This window comes from Cnephaeus nilssonii, assembly GCF_951640355.1.
Source record: "Cnephaeus nilssonii genome assembly, chromosome: 11".
Taxonomy (NCBI): domain Eukaryota; kingdom Metazoa; phylum Chordata; class Mammalia; order Chiroptera; family Vespertilionidae; genus Cnephaeus; species Cnephaeus nilssonii.
In genome coordinates this window covers 10675997-10697258 of record NC_137082.1, presented here as the reverse complement: position 1 = coordinate 10697258, position 21262 = coordinate 10675997, and the positions used below count along the sequence as shown (strand labels likewise).

The 21262-nt window shown below is 52.2% G+C and overlaps 1 protein-coding gene across 6 annotated transcripts in view; it reads right to left on the bottom strand.

Moving 5' to 3' along the window:
* The window catches only part of NFATC2 (nuclear factor of activated T cells 2), a 157828-nt gene that overhangs the window by 65776 nt on the left and 70790 nt on the right, over positions 1–21262 (bottom strand). For all 6 annotated transcript variants that reach the window (XM_079783354.1, XM_079783353.1, XM_079783355.1 and 3 more), the window contains exons 4-5: positions 10632–10834; positions 9504–9676 (exon numbers count right to left, since the gene is read on the bottom strand). In XM_079783354.1, the coding sequence (XP_079639480.1) occupies positions 9504–9676; positions 10632–10834 (376 nt within the window). The remainder of the gene's footprint in view (positions 1–9503; positions 9677–10631; positions 10835–21262) is intronic.

The window sequence follows — 21262 nt, the reverse complement described above, 5'->3', positions numbered from 1 at the left end:
CGAGGGGCAGCTCCCACCAGGGCGGAGGCTGTTGTGTTGGACACATCTCAGTCCCCCTCACGTCCCCCACGATGCGATCCTTGGATGGGTCCTTCCCAACTCTCACCCTCAGTGTTCCCATCTGAAAAAGGGGATGGTTAACAGACCCATCCCACAGGTTGTGGTCAGGATTAAAAGGGAGACGTCACAGAAAGTGTGTTTTGTTCATTAACTCTGGGCCAACAAGTTCAACCAGACCAAACGCCATGGTTTCTTGGGCAGTTTCTATGTGGTTGGCTCTGGCTAGGTGTTGTTGTCTCATGCTGTGTATTTCACCAAACAGGTGCTGACCACATCCACGCGTTCACACATATGACTGCGCTCGTTACCACTGGTCTTGGTGGATCCCAAACCATAACCCAGTTTCATGGCCCCGACTGTTAGCATTTCTCAAAGTGAGGTTCCCAGGCCACCGGCAGCAGAATCGCCTGGCTGGGGAGGCGCTTAAGGAACACGCGGACAGCGGGCCACTCCCTGACCCACGGCTCTCGCATCTCCTAGACGAGGCTGGACATTTGCATTTGCATTTTAACAATCTTTCCAGGTGACTTGTTACCCACATTTGCTTGAGAGCCAAGTTCCTCACTTAAAAGGCCACCTGAGGACAAGGGGACCTCCTCCAGGGGAGGCCTGGCATCCTGAGAGAGCCCAGAGGCAGAGCAAACGAACCCAATTAGCCTCCGAAAGAGGAACCGAGCGGCAGCAAACAGCAACCAAAATTACCCTCCCGGGGTCCACTTCCCTCTCTCTCTCTCTGATGCAACCTCTAACACCTATGGCTGCTAATTGGGGTGACACCATCCAGGGCCTGTGGGAGGGCTCTCAGGAAGCCACTGGGCCTCCCGGGCCTGCACTGCCACCCCCAGCAGCCCCCACCAACACCCACGCGGCTTTTCAACCATCAAGAGATTCCAGTCCATCCAGCCCACACCCCCTGCCACGTTCCCACCCAATCAGGGGCCGCCCCTGTAAAGGCGTCCTGCGGGCCCGGGCTCACCCGTGGCAGCTGGAGCTTGGAGGTGGCCCTCGCCAGGAGACTTCCCCAGGCTTCCCTCCTGCCCCCGGATTCTGGCACGTCATAAAGCGGCCTGGGGTTCCTGTGTTTTATGAGCTCTGAATCAACAGGGCGCTGTTGGTTTAACCAGTTTGGGTGTTTACTTTCACTGGCAACGGTGGCTGACGGGGAGCAGAGCCGCAGCGGCCAGGCTCCCCGAGGGAGAGTGACACGGCGCGGGGTCCTCCGGGCTGGCCGGGGTGGCCTGGAACGGGGACGTCGCTGCCTGTCTGCAGTCCGCTCAGTCACAGGGGTGCGCGGCCAAGAATTACAATCTACACAAGGACCTCAGGAGAGACGGGAGAGGCTGGTCGGGAAAACTCGTCTATGCAGAGTGGGTGGGTTCTGCGAATAACGGCAAATAATGACAGCCGCCGTCGACAGGCCTCAGCGCCCAGGCACCTCACATATATGCTGTTGGTTATGTTATAAAACATGCACGGGGGAGGGGTGGGCAACTTAGGGGGGTGGGTAAAGGCATGGATGCTGCCCGTGTAACTGGCCAAGTTCAAAGCCCAGCTCGATGACATCCTAGCTTTGGGACCTTGGGCAAGTCACTTACTCTGTGCCTGTTTTTTTGTTGTTTTTTTCCATCTATAAAATGGGAAAAGTCATGGTCCCACCTCAGAGGGCCGTTTGCAGATTAAATGAGCTAATGCATAGGAAGCATGTGGCACCTTGTCAGGGCTCAGTGACTGTTATGTTTATTTTTATTGCTAGACTTCAGAAGGTCACAAAGCACGGATTATTCCCATTTCGGAGCGGAGTTTCCCAGAGGAAAAGGGATATGTCTGAGACCTCACAGCCAAGCCAGGCCGACAGGCGGGATCTGGACCCAGACGGTGGGATTCCACCACCTCAAGGGGCCCCTTTTGAGTAAAATGGACAAGGACCCAGTGGGAAAGCGGCCGGCTGGCCCAGCCAGGCGAGAAGGGTCCTCCGTCGTCTCCCGCTGGCTCAGCACTCACCACGCCTGGCCAAGGCGCTCAGCTGCTGTAAACCTGTCTTGTCTCCTCATCAGGCCCCTGTCCTTGGCTGTGAGCCTGGCCCTGCTGGGCCTGGCCTGGCCCAGGATACGGTGCTGACTCAGGCCTCGCCGGGGAGGGGCCGTGAGCCGGGCCAGCAGACCAGCCCCCGAGGCCTTGAGGCCCCCGCCCTGGCCATTCCTGGGTCTTCCCTGTAAGTGGGAGGTTGGGACCGAGGAAGCCAATTCTCGCTGAGTGCGGGGTTTACCTCTGTGAGGGTGAACCGTGGGAGTGGGGTGCGGGGTGCGTAAATGGGGTGCACAGTGCACGAGACCACCTGATAGCTCTGGACTGTGTGGGACCTCAGCTTCCTCATGGAAAGTGGAGCAGTAAGCCCTAGCTGGTTTGGCTGAGTGGATAGAGCATCGGCCTGCGGACCAAAGGGTCCCAGGTTTGATTCCAGTCAAGGGCACACACCTTGGTTGCAGGGTCCTTCCCCAGCCCAGGCCTTGGTCCGGGCTTATGCAGGAGGCAACCAATCGATGTGTTTCTCTCACATTGATGCTTCTCTCTGTCTTTCCCTCTCTCTCCCACTCTCTGAAATAAAGGAAGGAAGGAAGGAAGGAAGGAAGGAAGGAAGGAAGGAAGGAAGGAAGGGAGGGAGGGAGGGAGGGAGGGAGGGAGGGAGGGAGGGAGGGAGGGAGGGAGGGAGGAAAGTGGAGCAGTAACACCTCTGGCTAGCCTGGCCGGCCATCTCCTCCGAGCCACACAGCACAGGTCCTGAGCAGAAGCTCTTGCTTCTCTCTCCTGATCAGAGAATCACTATCCCGTTCCAACGTGCTAATAGGTAGCCCCTTCAGAATAGCCCACCAATCTCCACATAACAGCCTTCCTGAGGGCCCCACAAACCCCCATCTGACTGGGAACCCAGGAGTCTGAACAGAGACCTGGAGCTCTCTGCCCCGTCCTTGGCCAGGTGAGTGACCGTAGCAAATTGCCTAACCCAGTGGTCGGCAAACTCATTAGTCAACAGAGCCAAATATCAACAGCACAACGATTGAAATTTCTTTTGAGAGCCAAATTTTTTAAACTTAAACTTTATAGGTAGGTACATTGTTATTAACTTAATTAGGGTACTCCTAAGCTGGCCTTTGCTAAAAACTCAAGGGGCCTAAGAGCCGCATGTGGCTCGCGAGCCTCAGTTTGCCGACCACTGGAACCCTTCTGAAGCTCCACCTGTTGGAATGTGTACTCCAAGAAGGCAGCATTTTGTACCCTAAACACTCACCGGCACAAGTCGGTGCCCAATTCATATTTCTGAATGAACGGGTGAGTCTTCTGAGACTATGGTGAGGATGAAACACGTTAACATGAAACAGCAAGGCACACCCAAGCTCTTCCATAAAGGGTGGTTCTGCCCTCCCTGCCCCCGCACAGCTAGCTCAGGAGAGGGCCATAACCATATGGCCAGGTAACCACACCAATCGGCAGAAAAGCCACCCCAATCCTGGGCTCCTGGCCCCAAACCCAACTCCCCTGCAATCGCCTGCAGCCGACCCACTGCACAGGCCAGATAACCATCTGGATTCCTTCTTAGCAGCAGGGCGTGCTGCGAGCTGCCAGCTTACCTGAAACAATCGGCGTTTGTTAAACTCCCACACCTGCCTCCTGCTGCCTGCCCTGGGCTCTCAACAGTGACAAAGGGGCAGCCAGAGATGTGTCAAGTCTGCTTTGCAAAGCTACGGGAGGGCTGCAAGCAGGAAAGTCTGAGACACGCCACAAGAGAGGTGAGGTTATTCTGTTGGGATGACATAGGTACTTTTACTATTCCCATTTCATAGACGAGGAAACTGAGGCCCAGAGTGTTCAGCAACTTCCCCAGGACTAAACAGCCAGTAAGTGGCAGAGGCAGGATTTGAACCCAGGCTCACACTACCAACCACCACCCTAAACAATGGACCTCGCCCCTACCTCACACCATCTGCAAAAATTTATCTGAGTCAAATCATACCCCTAAACCTAAATGCCAGAATCAAAAAGCTTCTAGAAGAAAACAGAGAATACCTTTGCTACCTTTAGAGAGGCAGAGATTTCCTGGGGGTACACAAAAAGCACTAAACCCAAAAGAAAAGAAAATGGCATATCAGACTCCATCAAAATAAAATATTGATGCTCCTAATGAGACACAATTAAGAAAAGTAATAGACAAGCCACAGACTGGGGGAAATGTCCATAATACATAGATCTGACAAAGGACTCTATCCAAAATACGAAAAAACAAACAAAACAAAACAAAAAAAACAGAAAATGGGCAAAAGCTCTTGACAGTCACCTTTCCAAAGAAGACATATAGGCAGCCAACAAGTGCACAGATTGGGCCTCAGAATCATTAGTCATTAGGGAAATTCAAATTATGCAAATTATGCCTTATGCACAAGGAGATGCCATTTTACACTCACTAGAACGGCTGCAATTGAAAATACTATCAAAATCAAATATTAGTGAGGACGTGGAACTCTCACACACTGGTACAGAGTGAAAATACAAAAATTGAAGCATACACTTTCCCCAGGGAAATGAAACCATGTGTCCACAAAAGTCCTTGAACCAGACTGCTCATAGCAGCCTTATCGGTCGTACTCAAACCCCAGAAACAACCCAAATGTCTATCAACGGTAAGTAAACAGTTGTTACATTCATACAATCCAGCACTGTTCACGCAGTCACGGCGACGATCACAAAGGCGTCGGGCTGAGCACACACAGCCGCACACAGAAAGCGCACACTGCATCATCCCATTATATGAAGTTCTAGAACAGGGAGAGCTGATCTATGCTGATGGGAATCAGAGCCACGGGGGCCTGGAGGGGCGGGGGCTAGGGGGTGGCAATGACCGCGGGTACCAGGGAACGTTCAAGGGTAGGGACATGCTCTCTGTCTTGCTTTGAGTGGTGTTTACACAGGGACACACATTTGTCTAAAACCACTGAACTGAAGCCTTACAACCTGTGCAATTTATTGTCCCTTAATTATCCCACAGCGAAATGTACTTATGTGGCTAGCTCGAAAAGACCAAGGGAGAAATCCATTTTCTAGTCCACGCCCCAGGCCTGCCCCCCAATTCCTGCAAAATGCGGAGAGTGGATTCACGTGCTGGGCAGGGCTTGGTGGGAAATCGCTTTGGGTGTTTTCTGAAATGCGATGAACACAGAGACCCCTTGGCAGAGGACCCTCGGGGAGTTTCTCACGGAAGGATCTGCACTATGGTCGTCTCTGTTACGGCTCATCGCTGCCTTTCTCTCCTGCCGGGCAGCCCGGAGATGCTTGTTTTCATGCTTTCATTTTTTTAATTTTTTTTTTAACCAACATTCTAGAGACGGCTGCTATGTGCCAGGCCCTGGCTAACACCTGCTGGGCCCTACCCTGTGAGCCCAGAGCAAGCAGCAAGCTTCCTCCTCAAGGGGCCATCCATCCAGGGACCTCAGATAAGAAGGAGTTAATCAATTGATGGAAGGAGGTGTGGGGCAGAGAGGCGGGGGAGGGGCAACAAGGTCAGTGGGTCTTAAACTTTGCCACACCCCAAAATCCCTGGGGTCCCTCTGAAAGTCTCCGTGCAGACCAACCGACTCGGCGGCCCTGCAGTAGAGTTTGGGCATCGTGTATTTTTTTCAAAACTCCCCAGCTGCTTCCAAGTGAGAGAGCCAGTGTTCTGGGTGGAGGTGACAGAGTCGCTGAAAGCCTGCACGTCACAGAAGGATGCCAGTGGCTTGGGGAACTGCGGACCAGAGAGGAAAGTGAAGTCAAGAAATGTTGCCGAGGAGGTGTTGTGGGTGAAGAGCCCCCACCAAAACTTCCTGTCCGCCCAGACCCTCAGGATGTGGCCTGCTGTGAAGAGGGCCTTTGGAGATGTGAATAAGGAGAGGATGGACATGAAGCCATCAGGATTAACCCTTTGCACTCGCTTGCTTTTTTCTCGATTCCTTTATTCTAATGCTAACCGTGTCGAGTCACACTCGACATCCGAGTGCAAAAGGTTAAGGTGGGCCCTAAATCCAATGCGAGTGTCCTTGGGAGAGACAGAAAAGGACACTGAGAAGAGGGCCCTGTGAACGGAGGTGATCAAGTGATGCAGCTGCCGGCCACCTCCGGGAGCTGGGAGCGAGGCCTCCGGGAGCTGGGAGCGAGGCCTGGCGCAAATTCCCCCTCAGAGCCGCCAGGAGGAACCACCCTGCCCACACCTTGACCTTGGGCTTCCCGCCTCCAGATCTGTGACAGAATACATTTTTGTTGTTGTCAGCCTCCCAAGGGGTGGCAATTGGTTATGTGACAAGAGGGAAGCAAGGGCTCAACCCCCACAGGGAACTTGGAGCTGGAGCTGAGGACACTGAGGAGCCCCGTGCGAGGAGGAGGACCGGCCCACGGCTTCCATCTGTGGGGAGGCTTGTTGCTGGGGAAGGTGAGGGTGTGCCCCTCTGACCTCTCCCATGTTCTTGGAGCCGTGGGAGGCACGGCTATCTGCCTGGAGTGGGAACGGGTGAAGGCGGCGTCCAGAGCTAAGAAGACTGGAGCAGGTTCAAAATACTCTTCTGAGAACAAGGGAGGAACTAAAAGTATCGCCTTGGCAACACGGAGGATGTGGAAACAGAAGACTAGACATATGAGGCGCCCATCTATGCAAAGCTGAGACTTGACCTCTGGCACGCTGGCCTGTAGGCGCATACTAGTATAAGGACTTGGCACATCTGGCAAATAGGTCCACCTTCCAGGCAGTGGCCGCCAGTAGTTTGTTCAAGTTTTTTTCTACCAGAATCTGAGAACTTACCCTTGATCCCTCTGATGTTATATAAAAGGCACCTCCGAAGTAAATAAGTTAGCCTTGCAAATAGGTCCCAGCCCGCTGAGTGTTTTCCTTACCCACGCACCCTCCCCAAGGGCTACACACAAAGTCAATCAGTCAATAAATAGTTCTTGCACACACACACTGTGCCAATGCATGTGATGAACTAATTGTCAATAAATACTTATGGAATATCTCCTGAAGGTTCGTTCACACGGTAAGTCAATTAGTCAATACATATTTATAAAACTACCAGGGACTGGTCTAGGATTTTAGAACAAAGAAGGAAATACAAATAGCGAAATATTCTGGGTGAGAGGGATAGTGGCCAATTGGTAGCTCAATTTGGCATTGCAAGAAAGAGTGGTGTCATAGAAACCAAAAGAAGAAGGTATTTCATAGACGAGGAAGCTGGAGACTCTGGATTTGCTCCCTATCAATAAAAATGAGTTGAATCGCTTTACCAAGAAAGTCTGTTTCCTTATCTCTCAAAGCAAGGTAGTTGAATCAGCCAAATGCTTTCTTAAAAGAAAAGAAAAACAGCCGGCATTCAAGGTGCAAACAACTTTACCATGCCCGGAAGATCTCGAGGGAGGTGCTTGTGGTTGGGTGATGATCGGGAAAGTCTCAGATCCACAGAAGATACGTTGACTTGAGGGACCCTGTGTGTGGCCCTTCCTGAGGCCTCGGGCTTCCCACCTTGCTACCAACCACAGCCCCATCCAGGGCAGTGAGTCACTTGCCAGAAAGGGGCGTCCTTATCTTCTCAAAACCCCCCAACTCACAAGGGAAGAGCCTCAGTTTCCTTCCCAAAACATCTTCAGATGTGCAAAACCGAGGCTGTGGTGGGGCAGCCACCATGACTAGACTCGGAGGGCAGGGGTTGGGGCTGCTGGGTAAAGAAGGGGAATTCCAATGTTTCTGAGATATGTTTTTCAACACTTGTCTTCCCTTGTGGCCTCCTGCAGCATCAGAACACAGACTCACCACCATATTTGGCCCGTTTCTCATCTTGACCCCCCAGGCTGGCGGGGGCACTTTCCTCTCCTTCCAAAGACCAACCAAGACCAAGGACTGGCTTCTCTCCCGCAGAGGGTCCAGCCTCTCTCCTTGCTGGCTTCTGCTCCTAAGGGCTAGTCTTCCTCAGCCCTTTCTGCATAAAATTGTCATGCTTGCCCTTTATTCATTAGTATCTGATTAAGACTACCTATGATTAATCAAAGCCCTGCGCAGGTTTTATCTGATCTATAAAGTATCTTGAATTTGGTGCTGCTCTTTAAAAATCAGGAGACTTCGGTTTATCTTAAAAAGTCAGACGACGTGGCCACACCGAGTCACATTCCCACATGGACATTCTGGCCGGAGTTGAGTAACAACAGTCTATTTAGATGGGAAGTGCCATTCTGGTCCCTGGTCTCCACCACTCCCGGTTGTTGCCCACCCAACCCACTTGACTCATGTCCATCACTTCCCTGGCTTCTGTAGAAAACCGATTTTTTGACCCCTCAATATGGTAAAATGCCCAAGAAAAAGAAAAAGTCCTGAAATGTAATTGAATACAGAACATGATTATCACAACATAAAAAATATTCTGAGAAGAGGCTAAAAAAATAATATAAATGGCCTTTGTTTCTGAAAATAAAAAGGTTACTTTGTTTCTTCTTTATGCTTTTTAAAATGATTTCTAAACTCTCAAAAACTGAACAAACAATAAGCTTTGTCCCGTCTAATTGCATAACCAACAACAAAACTTGCAGAAAGTGCCCAAGAGTGAGCTCCACGTAGCTGCCTCTTTCAAAGCCTGGTAGAAACGAGCCAGGGTTCTGCCCGGAGCCCTTCCACACGGCAGAGCGTGGCCGCTGCGTACTGGATCCTGACAACCTCCTGCATCTTTGCTCGGGCACCTTGACACCCACCAGAATGTCAGCTCGTGGAGGACAGAGAAAACATCTTGCTCATTTGCAGGTCCCCGGCACCACACCGGACGTCAAGTGGATTCTCAGTAAACACACAGGGATGGGTTGAGGGTGATGGGGGAGCATGGCTCCTGGGTTCCAAAGCTCTCGTTCAATCGCCACCCTGCCACGTTTGGGTTGTGTTACCCTACCCCTCATCTCTCTCCCTCCTCTTCTGTGAAATGTGCATGTGACACCAGCCATCACCAAGGATTGCTGTGCGTATTCAACAAGCCCAACAGGCAAGAGCCCTGTCATATCATCGTTATTCTTAGTGAAAGAAAAAGAGGAAAAGAAGAAGAGGACACAATGTACGGTGAACTCACTCCAACTCCATCTAACCGTTTTAAAAACCAGAACATTTGTACATCTCCAATCTTCTAAACAAAGCTGTGGGCTACTCAGTAGCCGTATTATTTTTTAATTTCCTGTGAGGCCGCAAAACCCTCCACAAATAAACAGAAGCAGAGAGAAGCCCTTAAATGTGCTCTGGCTCCGGCCCCTCTGGTCATCTGGGGCCACTCTTGAACCTGGGGGGTCCTGTGATTTTTGCCGGGTACCAGGCCCAGGGTGCCTTGTAGGGGGGAGCGGTGATGAGGAGGTGTCACATACAGTCTACTCCAGAAACCAACCCGGCCCAGAGCCCAACTTACAGCACTCGATGGGGTTCGACGCCGTCTGCAGGGAGACGATCCTCCCGCTGGCCTCAGGAATGTGCACCCGGAACACCAGCCTCACCCGCGTGTTCTTCCTGCCGATGTCCGTCTCGCCTTTGCGCAGCTCAATGTCAGCGTTTCTCAGCTTCAGGATGCCCGCGCAGTCGATGCTGCCAGAGGATGAAAACCCCGTTTACAGCCAACCACCTTAGCAAGCAGGGAAGATCACCCACAAAGCCACCTTCGCCAGGTAAGCCAAGTAATTCTACAGCCAGACACGGGAAGGAACGGCAACGCACTGATAAATATTTCAGCCAGGGATTTACACAGAGAAGGGAGTAAAACACTTATAAAGTAATTAGAGAGGCTCCCCAGGGGAAATGACTTCTCTAGTGAGATTTTTCATGCCAACTTTTCGACTCTCAAAAGTATCTGAAAAACTCAGACACGCAACTGGCGAAAATTGCTTCTGGACTATCCAAGAGACAACAGGGGTGTATCAGCATTAACACCTTGGATTTGATAAATGCACTGTGGCCATGGAAGAATGCATTCTTGTTCTTAGGATGTGGACGCGGACGTATTTAAAAAGTCAAAAGGCATGATTTCTGCAACTAACTTCAGGAAAAAAATGGAGAGTGATCAAGCAAATGCGGAAAAGGTTAACAATTGGCAAATCTGAGTGAACAGTATACTGGAGAGGAGTTCTTAGTTTCTTGAAGTTTTCCAGTATGTTTGAGATTTATTTCTAATAAAAAGTTTTTTCAACTCCAATACATGGGTGCAATGATTCCCAAATTTTAGCCACATGAAAATCACTTGGTGAGTTTTGACCTATCATTACTTAATAATTTTCTTTAGGTCTAATAAAATTTTTAATGTAAATGAATTTAGTCTCATCCCAACCAACATACCCGAAAGATGCGTAACACCCATGAACAATATCTAGGTAAAGGACTTTTAAAATAGAAACTTTAAAACAGTAATCGCTCTGGGTCCATCACAGACTGGGAACCACCATCCCCGGATGCTCCCATCAGCCCCAGGGAGTCCCCTCTCCCAAACCCTGCCACTCGGCCCCACTCATTCCCATAACGACCCACCGCCCTCAGCCCCAGCCCTTACGTCGCCCTCATGTTGTTTTTTGGCTCCAGCGGGATCTCCAGGACTTTGGTGTTGCCGACGATCTTCTCGTAGCTGGTGGTGGTGACAGTTTTTCCCGTGATCCGGTGCACCTGGTAGAAGGCGTGGGGTTTAAGGATCCGCTCATCGGCCGTCCCAATGAAGATCTGAAGCCCCAGGGGCTTGTTTTCCATGTAGCCGTGGAGCTGGGGGAGAGAACACAAAATCAGATTATGGCAGCTCCAGGGACACGCAGGGTGTGGAGGCTGGGGTCCAACAAACAGAAGGATCCGAGAAACTCCTGGGCAAGAGAAAGAGCACAGGATCGCTGTCTTGTCTCAAGGAATGGAGACCTGGAAGCGACCTTGAGTCCAGCCAGAGGGGACTGCGTCAATAAACGACATTTATTAAGAAACAGCCCAAAGGTATGCTTACGTGGCAGTCGGGGGCTGGGAGCGGGAGTGTTGCATGGTAGTGAGAATAGAAAGTAATCAGAGGCGATACGCCCGCGCTCTTGACGATGGTTGTCTGGGAAGAAGGAACTTTTACTTTTTTTTATTGTTTAAAGTATTACAAATAGTAGTACATATGTCTCCTTTTTATCCCCATTGACCTTCCCCTGGCATCCCCCACCCCCTACCACATGCCCTCACCCCACCCCTCCAGTGTCTTGTGTCCATTGGCTATGCCTATATGCATGCATACAAGTGAACTTTCACTTTTTAATGCCTAATTGCAACCAACAAGTTTGATTTTGTAATAAATAAATAAAAAGAATGAGCAAGGCAAAAGTACCATCATCTAAGACAAAAGAAAATGAAAGACTGGAAGAAAATAGTTACAACATATGACAGACAAAGGACTAGAACACAGATTATATAAAGAATGCCTACACTCAGGCGTCCTATTTAACGCCGAGTCCCACCCCAATGTCTCTCCCTATCTCCTTCTGCTTCTCTTCGTCCCATCTAACAAAAGATACATTTCCTCAATTCCTTTCACTTAGAGCTTTCCCCCACACCTAGACTACCACCTCTTTGAGGGCGGGAATGTCTGTTTTTGCAACTTGCCACAAAATCTCTAGCATCTAAAATAATGCTGGGCATATGGTTTACATCCTAGCATATATTTGCTGAATGAATTAATAAAACTATCCAACAGAAAAAATGAGCAAGAGATTTGAACAGGCAATTCACAGAAAAACAAGTAGCCATTAGCATAGAAAAGATGTTTAATTTGACTTATAAATAGGAAAATGCAAATTAAACAACCATGAGATCCATTTTTCACCTGTTAGGTTGACCCGCAAGTAAATATTTGATCATATCAGGTGTTTTGCAGCCTATGGAGACACAGGCGCTGTCATGCAGCTGATAGGATATAAACTGGTATAACCATGTTAAGGGGTATTAGAGTAACAACTACTAAAATTAAAAATACATATTCCCTATGACCCAGTAATTTCATTTCTCAATATTTCTAGAAGAAATATTGTGCATGCAGGAGATAGGCACAAACATGTTTACTATAAAAATAAGGAGCAATAAACAACCTATACTAATAAAAGGGTAATATGCAAATTGGCCACGACGCCCTCACAGTAACAACCAAACAGCAGGCTGCGTGGGGTGACAAGGCCGGCAGGGGGGTTAGCGAGAGACAACTAAACAACTGACCAGCAGGCTGCATGGGGCGACCAGGCTGGCAGGAGGGGCAGTGAGGGGCACCCAGGCCGGCGGGGGGGTGGGGGAGTTGGGGGCAACTAGGCCAGTGGGGGGGGGGGCAGTTGGGGGCGACCAGGCTGGCGGGGGGGGAAGTTAGGGGTGACCAGTCTAGCGGGGGGGGGGGGCAGTTAGGGGCAAACAGGCCAGCAGGGGGGGCAGTGAGGGGCGACCAGTCTGGCGGGGGGGGGGCCATTGGGGGTGACCAGGCTGGGGGGTGGGGGACAGTTGGGGGTGACCAGGCCAGCAGGGGGGGCAGTTGGGGGCGACCAGGCCAGCAGGGGGGGCAGTTGTGAGCAACCAGGCCAGCAGGTGGGGCAGTTGGGTGACCAGGCCAGCAAGGGGGGAGGTTGGGGGCAACCAGGCTGGCAGGGGGGGCACTAAGGGGCAACCAGGCCAGCAGGGGGGGCAGTTGGGGGTGACCAGACTGGCAGGGGGGGCAGTTGGGGGAGATCAGGCTGGCAGGGGGGCAGTTAGGGGCGATCAGGCATGCAGGCAGGTGAGCAGTTAGAAGCCAGTGGTCCTGGATTGTGAGAGGGATGTCTGACTGCCGGTTTTGGCGCGATCCCAGGAATCAGGCCGAAACCGGCAGTCGGACATCCCCCAAGGGGTCCCAGATTGGAGAGGGTCCAGGCTGGGTTGAGGGGGCACCCCCCTCCCCCCCATGCACCGGGCCTCTAGTTAGTCATATAATAGGCTTATGAGCAATATGACACAACCAGGCTATGAAAGACTGCAGCAATTAAAAATACATATAAGGTAGCAATTTTTGGACGGATCCAGAAAGATCTAAGACATACTGTTGAAAGAGAAAAGCAATTTGTAGAGGAAAAAAATGGATAGTGTGATAAAACTTATTTTAAAAATGCTGAGTGCTTTCAACCCACCCATTTATATACACATAAATGGAATAGGAAAATATATAGAAGGATGAACTCCGAAGTGACCAAACCATGATCAGTTCTAAGGATGGAGGAGGAGGCCAAGACTGAGAAGGTGGTCAGCGGAATTTAAATCTTACCTTATAATAGAGAAACATGCAAATTGACCGCACCTCCGCTATGCCCATGATTGGGCCAGCGGAGGCTGAGGGCGGGACTCCGGGTGGCCTGTCGACCGTTGATAAAATCAAGATGGCGGTGCCCAGTGGCCGCGCCCGAGCCGCTGCTCCCCTGGGGTGCCTGGGGTGATCGGCACACCGGGGGGCGTGGCCGCGCCCGTGACCGCTCCCTGGGGGTGCCTGGGGTGATAGGCACCCCTGGGGGCGTGACCACGCCCGTGCAGCTGCTCCCCGGGGGTGCCTAGGGTGATCGGCACCCCGGGGGGGCGTGGCCGCGCCCGTGCCCGCTCCCCGGGGGTGCCTGGGGTGATCGGCACCCCGGGGGGGCATGGCCGCGCCCCTGCTGCCGCTCCCCGGGGGTGCCTGGGGCGATCGGCACCCCGGGGGGGGCGTGGCCGCGCCCGTGCTGCCGCTCCCCGGGGGTGCCTGGGGTGATAGGCACCCGGGGGGGCGTGGCCACGCCCGTGCAGCTGCTCCCCGGGGGTGCCTGGGGTGATCGGCACCCCGGGGGGCGTGGCATGGGGGCGTGGCCGCTCCCCGGGGGTGCCTGGGGCGATGGGCACCCCGGGGGGGCGTGGCATGGGGGCGTGGCCGCTCCCCGGGTGTGCCTGGGGCGATCAGCACCCCGGGGGGGGCCGTGGCATGGGGGCGTGGCCGCTCCCCGGGGGTGCCTGGGGCGATGGGCACCCCGGGGGGGGCGTGGCCGCGCCCGTGCCTGCTCCCCGGGGGTGCCTGGGGTGATCGGCACCCCGGGGGGCGTGGCCACGCCCCTGCTGCCACTCCCCCGGGGTGCCTGGGGTGATCGGCACCCTGGGGGGGCGTGGCCGCGCCCGTGCCCGCTCCCCGGGGGTGCCTGGGGTGATCGGAACACCGGGGGGGCATGGCCGCGCCCATGCCCGCTCCCTGGGGGTGCCTGGGGTGATCGTCACCCCGGGGGGCGTGGCCGCGCCCCTGCTGCCGCTCCCCGGGGGTGCCTGGGGCGATGGGCACCCCGTGGGGGGCGTGTTCGCGCCCGTGCCGCTGCTCCCCAGGGGTGCCTGGGGCGATCGGCACCCCGGGGGGAGTGGCCGCGCCCGTGCCGCTGCTCCCCGGGGGTGCCTGGGGCGATCGGCACCCCGGGGGGGGGCGTGGCCGTGCCCGTGCCCGCTCCCTGGGGGTACCTGGGGTGATCGGCACCCCGGGGGGCGTGGCCGCGCCCCTGCTGCCGCTCCCCGGGGGTGCCTGGGCGATCGGCACCCCGGGGGGGCGTGGCCGCGCCCGTGCCGCTGCTCCCCAGGGGTGCCTGGGGCCATCGGCACCCTGGGGGGGGGCGTGGCCGCGCCCGTGCCCGCTCCCTGGGGGTGCCTGGGGTGATCGGCACCCCGGAGGGCGTGGCATAGGGGCGTGGCCGCTCCCCAGGGGTGCCTGGGGCGATCGGCACCCCCTGGGGGCATGGCAAGGGGGCGTGGCCACTCCCCGGGCGTGCCTGGGGCGATCGGCACCCCCGGGGGGCGTGGCCACGCCCCTGCCATTGCTCCCCGGGGTTGCCTGGGGAGATCGGCACCCCGGGGGGGCGTGGCCGCGCCCGTGCTGCCGCTCCCCAGGGGTGCCTGGGGCGATCGGCACCCCAGGGTGCGTGGCATGGGGGCGTGGCCGCTCCCTGGGGGTGCCTGGGGCGATCCGTGTGAGAGGGATGTCCAACTGCAGGTTTAGGCCCGATTCCACAGGGATCGGGCCTAAACCTGCAGTTGGACATCCCCCGAGGGGTCCCATATTAGAGAGGGTGCAAGCTGGGCTGAGGGACACCCTCCCCAGTGCACGAATTTCGTGCACCGGGCCTCTAGTTTATTCATAATGTTATAGGAAGGATGCATTTCTGGAAACTTGTGAAAATTAACATGAAGATGGGTTCCTGTCTTCCACTCCCGAGCTGAGACACGCTGGGCAAATCACTTCATCCTCTGTGCCTCTCTCTGCAAATTGAGGGGAACTATGACAAGTGACCGCTCACTAAGATCCCGCCCTTCCATAACGTTCTACAAAATTTCAGCAGGATCTCCAGTCAGCTGCCAAAAAGCAAAGGTCCAACGGATAATCACCCAGGGTCTAGCGTTGTACAAAGCTTAAACAAATGTGAAAATTTGGTATCTCCGTCGCACATGTCAATTGGTGCATCGCCACACGTGGCCGGTGGCCACGGTAGTGGACAGCTCAGATAGGGAGCATTTCCGTCATCGAGAAAAGTTCCATTGGACGGTGCCAGCCAAGAATGATGGCATCTCTCGTCCCCTCTAAAAACTGTACCACGACACAGGCTGGGAGTGGAGCAGAGCTAGAGGACCGCCTTTGTTGTAACCTGCTGGGCCGACGCCCACGGCATGTACATAGGTGTCTGACCCACACCCAGGAGGCACCCTGGGGCAAAGACGGAAACCCAGGGCAGAGCCTCTTATCTTTCTCCCCCACGCACATGGAAGAACAGGGCGCTGTTATCAGTGACAAAAATCAAAGGAAGAAGGGCAGTGTTGAGAAGAGATTTTGCTTTTGCTTTGCATGTGGAGCCAAGAGAAATATATTTCCTCATCTTGCCTCCTGGATTTAGAAGGAAGTGGTAAACACAGCCTCGCGTAGGGAGGAAAGAAGTAGGTAGACAGACTGTGTGCCCTAAGGTTCCTTCCTGCTCCCATGACAGAAGAGCAGAAATTGCAGGCGGAGTGTGTTCCTGGTAAACACCCAGGGAACACCTGCAGACAAAATCTGTCACGTCCCCACGGCCCCACCTGAATCCAGCTACCTCTGTCCCCTCCCCTGCTGGCACATGTAGTCCAAGCCACCATTGCCTCTCCCTGGAGTGACCATCACTACCCTCTAACTGCCCTCTTGCTGGTCTTTTACAGATGAGCCCAGGGATCTTCTACAAGTGCAAATCAGACTAAGGTACTCTCCAGCTTACAACCCTCCAAAGGCTTCCTGTGGCCTTAGAATAAAATTGAAATGTGGTGCCGTGGTCTGTGAGGCTCCCAACAGCCCAGCCTCTGCCTTCTTCTCCCTCCATCCTGTTAGGTTCCTGCCGACGCCAGCCATCCTTCTGTTCCCTGAGCACATCAAGCTCTTTCTCACCTCCGGGCCTTTGCCCAGCCATCTTCTCTGCTTGGATACTCTCCCACCAGCACATTTCATTCTCAGATCTTCAGGTCTTTCCAGGATATTAATTTACATACATCCAGCGCCGGAGCCAGCGCTTTCAGCCTTGCAAGAGCCAATTGTTAAATTTTTAGGAATTTTAAGAGCCAGTAGATATCACTTTGGTAGCTTGAAATCAGCCACGGTGGGAATATTTACACCACAAAAATGGGCAAATGCTAAAAACTGGGCTCGTTGTTATGTCCTCGAGAATTGGATATGAAGCATTCACTAGCACACTGCTGGAATAGTTGCTTCATTACCACCTGAAATTTTCTCCTTAGTTGTTTGTTTGCTTAGTATCTCTCTCTCCCTCCTGAGCATGAGGTCCATGGTAGTAGGAACCATGTTTATTTTGGCAGTGTGACCAATATGCATGTTGAATGAATGATCACCATAGCAACAATGCAACAGCTAAGTGTGCACTTCCCTCAGGCCAGGCACTGCACTCAATGTTACACCAGGATCCCAACAACTCTAGGTAGGGCGGGCCCATTTTATAGGGGGGAAACCGAGACTTGCAAAGGTCAGGCAACTTGTCCCAGTCAATACTGTTAGCAGAAGGGAGAGCCAGGATGTGAACGCCGGGCCATCAGGCACTAAGTCCCCCACCTTATCCCACACCCTCTCCACATCCCCGCATCTGCTCTATGGCCCTGCTATGACTGAGGGTCAGAAAGTGTAGATCGGGTCCTCAGCCGTCAGCAACCAAAACAAGTAAATAAGGTTGCGGCTTGAGGGAGAAACCCCTCCTTGAAGAAGCACCTCTCAGAGAGGAACCTCATTCACTGCTGGTGGGGTGCCAGCTGGGACAGTGCCGTGGAAAACAGTCTGGAGGTTCTTCAAAAATGAAGAACACACTTACCCTATGACCCAGCAATCCCTCTCCTGGGTATCTTCCCGAAAACATGTATTTGTAAAGACACATGCACCCCTATGTTCATTGCAGCATTATTCACGGTGGTCAAGACATGGAAGTGTCCGCGATACAGGACTGGATGAAGAAGATGTGGTACATACATACAATGAAATACTACTCAGCCACAAGAAAAGATGAAATGCTGCCATTTGCGAATATTATGCTAGGCGAAAGAAGTCAGAAAAAGCGAAGAACCCTATAATTTCACTCATATGTGAGATATAAAACTGAAACTCATAGACACAGATAACAGTATGGTGGTTCCCACAGGGAAAGGGGTGGGGGTGGGAGTAACTGGGGGCCTAAAATATGGTGAGGGAAGATGGTTTGACTATGGGTGGTGGGCACACAATCTTGTATCACAGAAATCTACACTTGAAACCTATCTGATCCTATTAACCAATGTTACTCCAATAAATTTAATAAAGATAGATGATAGATGATAGATAGATAGATGATAGATAGATAGATAGATGATAGATAGATAAATAGATGATAGATAGATAGATAGATAGATAGATAGATAGATAGATAGATGATAGATAGATAGATGATAGATAGATGATAGATAGGTAGGTAGGTAGGTAGATAGATAGATAGATAGATAGATAGATAGATAGATAGATAGATAGATAGATAGACAGACAATAGATAGGAGATAGATAGATGATAGATAGATAGATGATATAGATAGATAGATGATAGATAGGTAGATGATTGATAGATAGATAGGTAGATGATAGATAGGTGGATAGATGATGGAAGATAGATAGATGATAGATAGATAGATGATAGATAGATAGATAGATAGATGATAGATAGGAGATAGATAGATGATAGATAGATAGATAGATAGATAGATAGATAGATAGATAGATAGATAGATAGATAGATAGATAGATAGATAGATGATATAGATAGGTAGATGATAGATAGGTAGATGATTGATAGATGGATAGATAGATGATAGATAGAAGATAGATAGATAGATAGATAGATAGATAGATAGATAGATAGCCGGCCTCCTGGGCCAGGAGCAGTCCCTGGTTGAGCTGGACTAGCTGATACAATGTGAGTGGGTGGAACCGCCTCACCTTGGTGAGTGCCCCTCCCTGGGGACACCGAGGAGTGTGGGATAGTAGAGAGAAGAACGTATGTGTATCTCCATCCTGGCTCTGCTTCTCAATCACAGCAATGACCCCACCCCTCGGACTTCCTATTTACCCGTATAAAACAGGGACATCACTTCCCACACCTCAGGCCCTTTCGAAGCCTAAATAAGACAACTTTTGAAGGTCCCCAAAGCATGACACCCAGTAGGTGCCCATGAATGAGAATTTTCCTGGTCATCAGAGGACGATGCAAATCAGTACACGGAGGGGAGGTTATAGAGCTGAATGGGAAGGCGAAGAGTGAACGTGAAGGGCCCGCAGAGTGAAAAACCCGAAACATCCTCAGGCGTGTGAAACCCAGGCACTGACTCCCGTCAGCACTGTGGGCGCCCAACACTGGCCTGGATGCTGGGCGAAGGACGGGCCGGTGGAGAGGCCTGCCCTCCTGCATGAAGAGCACACTTCCCTCCGCTCTCCACCTCCCTGGCCCCAGAACGTGCTAGAAGCTGCCCAGACTGACAGCTCAGTGTGCTTATTGTGAAAGGGCCTCCGCAGGTTTGCTAATTACTTGTCTCTCCAAAGAATGGGTGATGTGGGTCTTACAAACACCACTTCGTGTCTTGGGATGGCGTGACCTGCCCTCAAGGGCCCCAATGCCCTGCTGCCCCGGTCTTAGGGAGACCTTGGTGCCAGGAGCTCTCTCCAGGCTTCTCGCAGGAGCGGCCAGCAGGTCGCCTTCCAGCCGCAGCAGGAGCTGCTGCAACCAGGAGCTCAAGAGCTCCACTTCCTGCCCCGCCGAGAAGAGAGGGAAAGTTCTCTGCTTCTGGTAATTCCCCAGGCTGCTGACACGGTTCCAGGAAGTCGTGTTTCTGGTGCAGATCATGAGGTGATTTAATCTGCACGGCAATGCTCAGGGGGAAGGGGTGAAGAGAGCTGGGGGAGAGAGCTGAGGCTCTGAGGGGTGAAGTGCCTGGCTCCTGACCTGCAGCTTGAAAGCCATCAGTGGGACCAAGGGGTGAGGGGATGCTTGCTTCCCCTGTGTCACAGCTGACCCGGCTCAGAAAAAGCCAGCTCTCCCGAGTCTGGGCTGCGGTCCATGCCCCCAGCTCAGCAAGAGCATCCCGGAGGCGAACGTCTCCGACCTCAGACCCCCAGTGTCGCAGTGTCCCAGGGACAGCTCGTCAGACCCACCCCACCCCCAGCTTCAAGCTCTGCCCCCTCTTATCCTGAAGCACAGATAAAAGGGCATCAGTGTTTGTTGATTCTTGCTTTTCCTTCGTCTCATTATAAAAGTTAACAAAGGTTCATTCATTATAGGAAAAATTGACAATATAAAAATGTGGAAATTATAAAGAAAAGACTCACTCAAAGTAAGTATTTTGGTAGACGTCCTTCCAGATTTTCCTTCTAGGCATATGGAGAAACATATTTGGGATTCTATTTTACATATTGTTTCCACTTAACAATATAGTAGGACCATTTCCTCTTGCCATTAAGTCTTGTTTTATGAGACAATCTCAAAGGACAGCCTAGTATTTCCCAGGGCTCAGACTAGCAGAAGGTGAGGGAGGTGCCCTTGGTGCATGATTTAAGAAGGCACTAGCTCTCAGGGTCATGCAAATGCAAGGTGGGCACCTAAGACTAAGTGCTGCCTTAAATTTTGCCCCCTCCTCCCTGTCCTACCTCCCCATCCCCACTGCACCTCACCCAGGTCCCAGTCTTGACATTTCCATCCCATGGACCACAGGTTAAATTGACCCCTGCAGTTGGACATTGAGGCTATTTCAACCTTCTCATTACACGGCAATGAGAACTCTTGTAAATGACGCTTCCTTGAAAACAATTTCTCTATCAGCTCTGCTCAGAGCCTTTTAAACACTCTCAGATGGACGGGGCTGCCACCACATCCAAAAATGTGGGATTGATTTTCAAAATGGCAACGGGTCAAAGAAACTGTTTTGAATCTTACTAAAATCAAACTTGAACAATGTTAAGTAGCATTCTTTTTGTTGAATTTGGAATATTAGGAAATTGGTATCATCCTCAAAGATTTCACTCTGAAAGAAAGCCCGTGGGCGTGTTTTACTGCAGCTCCCCACGGCCACATGGCACGGGGCAGAGGATCTGTGCAAATGCACATGGGTCCCAGATTCGGCCTGTATTTTTAGATACAAAAGTCTCCGAACATACCTGCCACCCCAACCCCATGCCCATCCCTCACACACATGTGCACGTGCGCGCGTGCGCACACACACCCATCTAATGAGCACGTGTTAATAACTGCATTAAAAATTCTAATTCTTGATACTTCCTGCTGCCTCATCCCCATATTGGACCCATCTCAGAGTCCTGTCAATTCTATTGCCTAAGCCCACTCAAATCCACTCTCTCCTCCTCCATCACTTCTTCCCATCATGAAAGTGGTAGAGTCCAAACTACCACCATTTCTCTCCGGAAGTTTCCTTGCATCCTCTCCAGTCCTTACCCACCATTGTCCACCCTGAACCTGAATGACCTTTTATAAACTTCGGTCAGCAGTCGGCTGTCAATCAATCACTCTCAGCTCTCATTGGCTCCAACGCCCTGCATGATCTGGCTCCGCCCCACATCACACACCCTACCCCTCTCCACATTCTTTCCTGTGTATGGTTTTGCAGGAA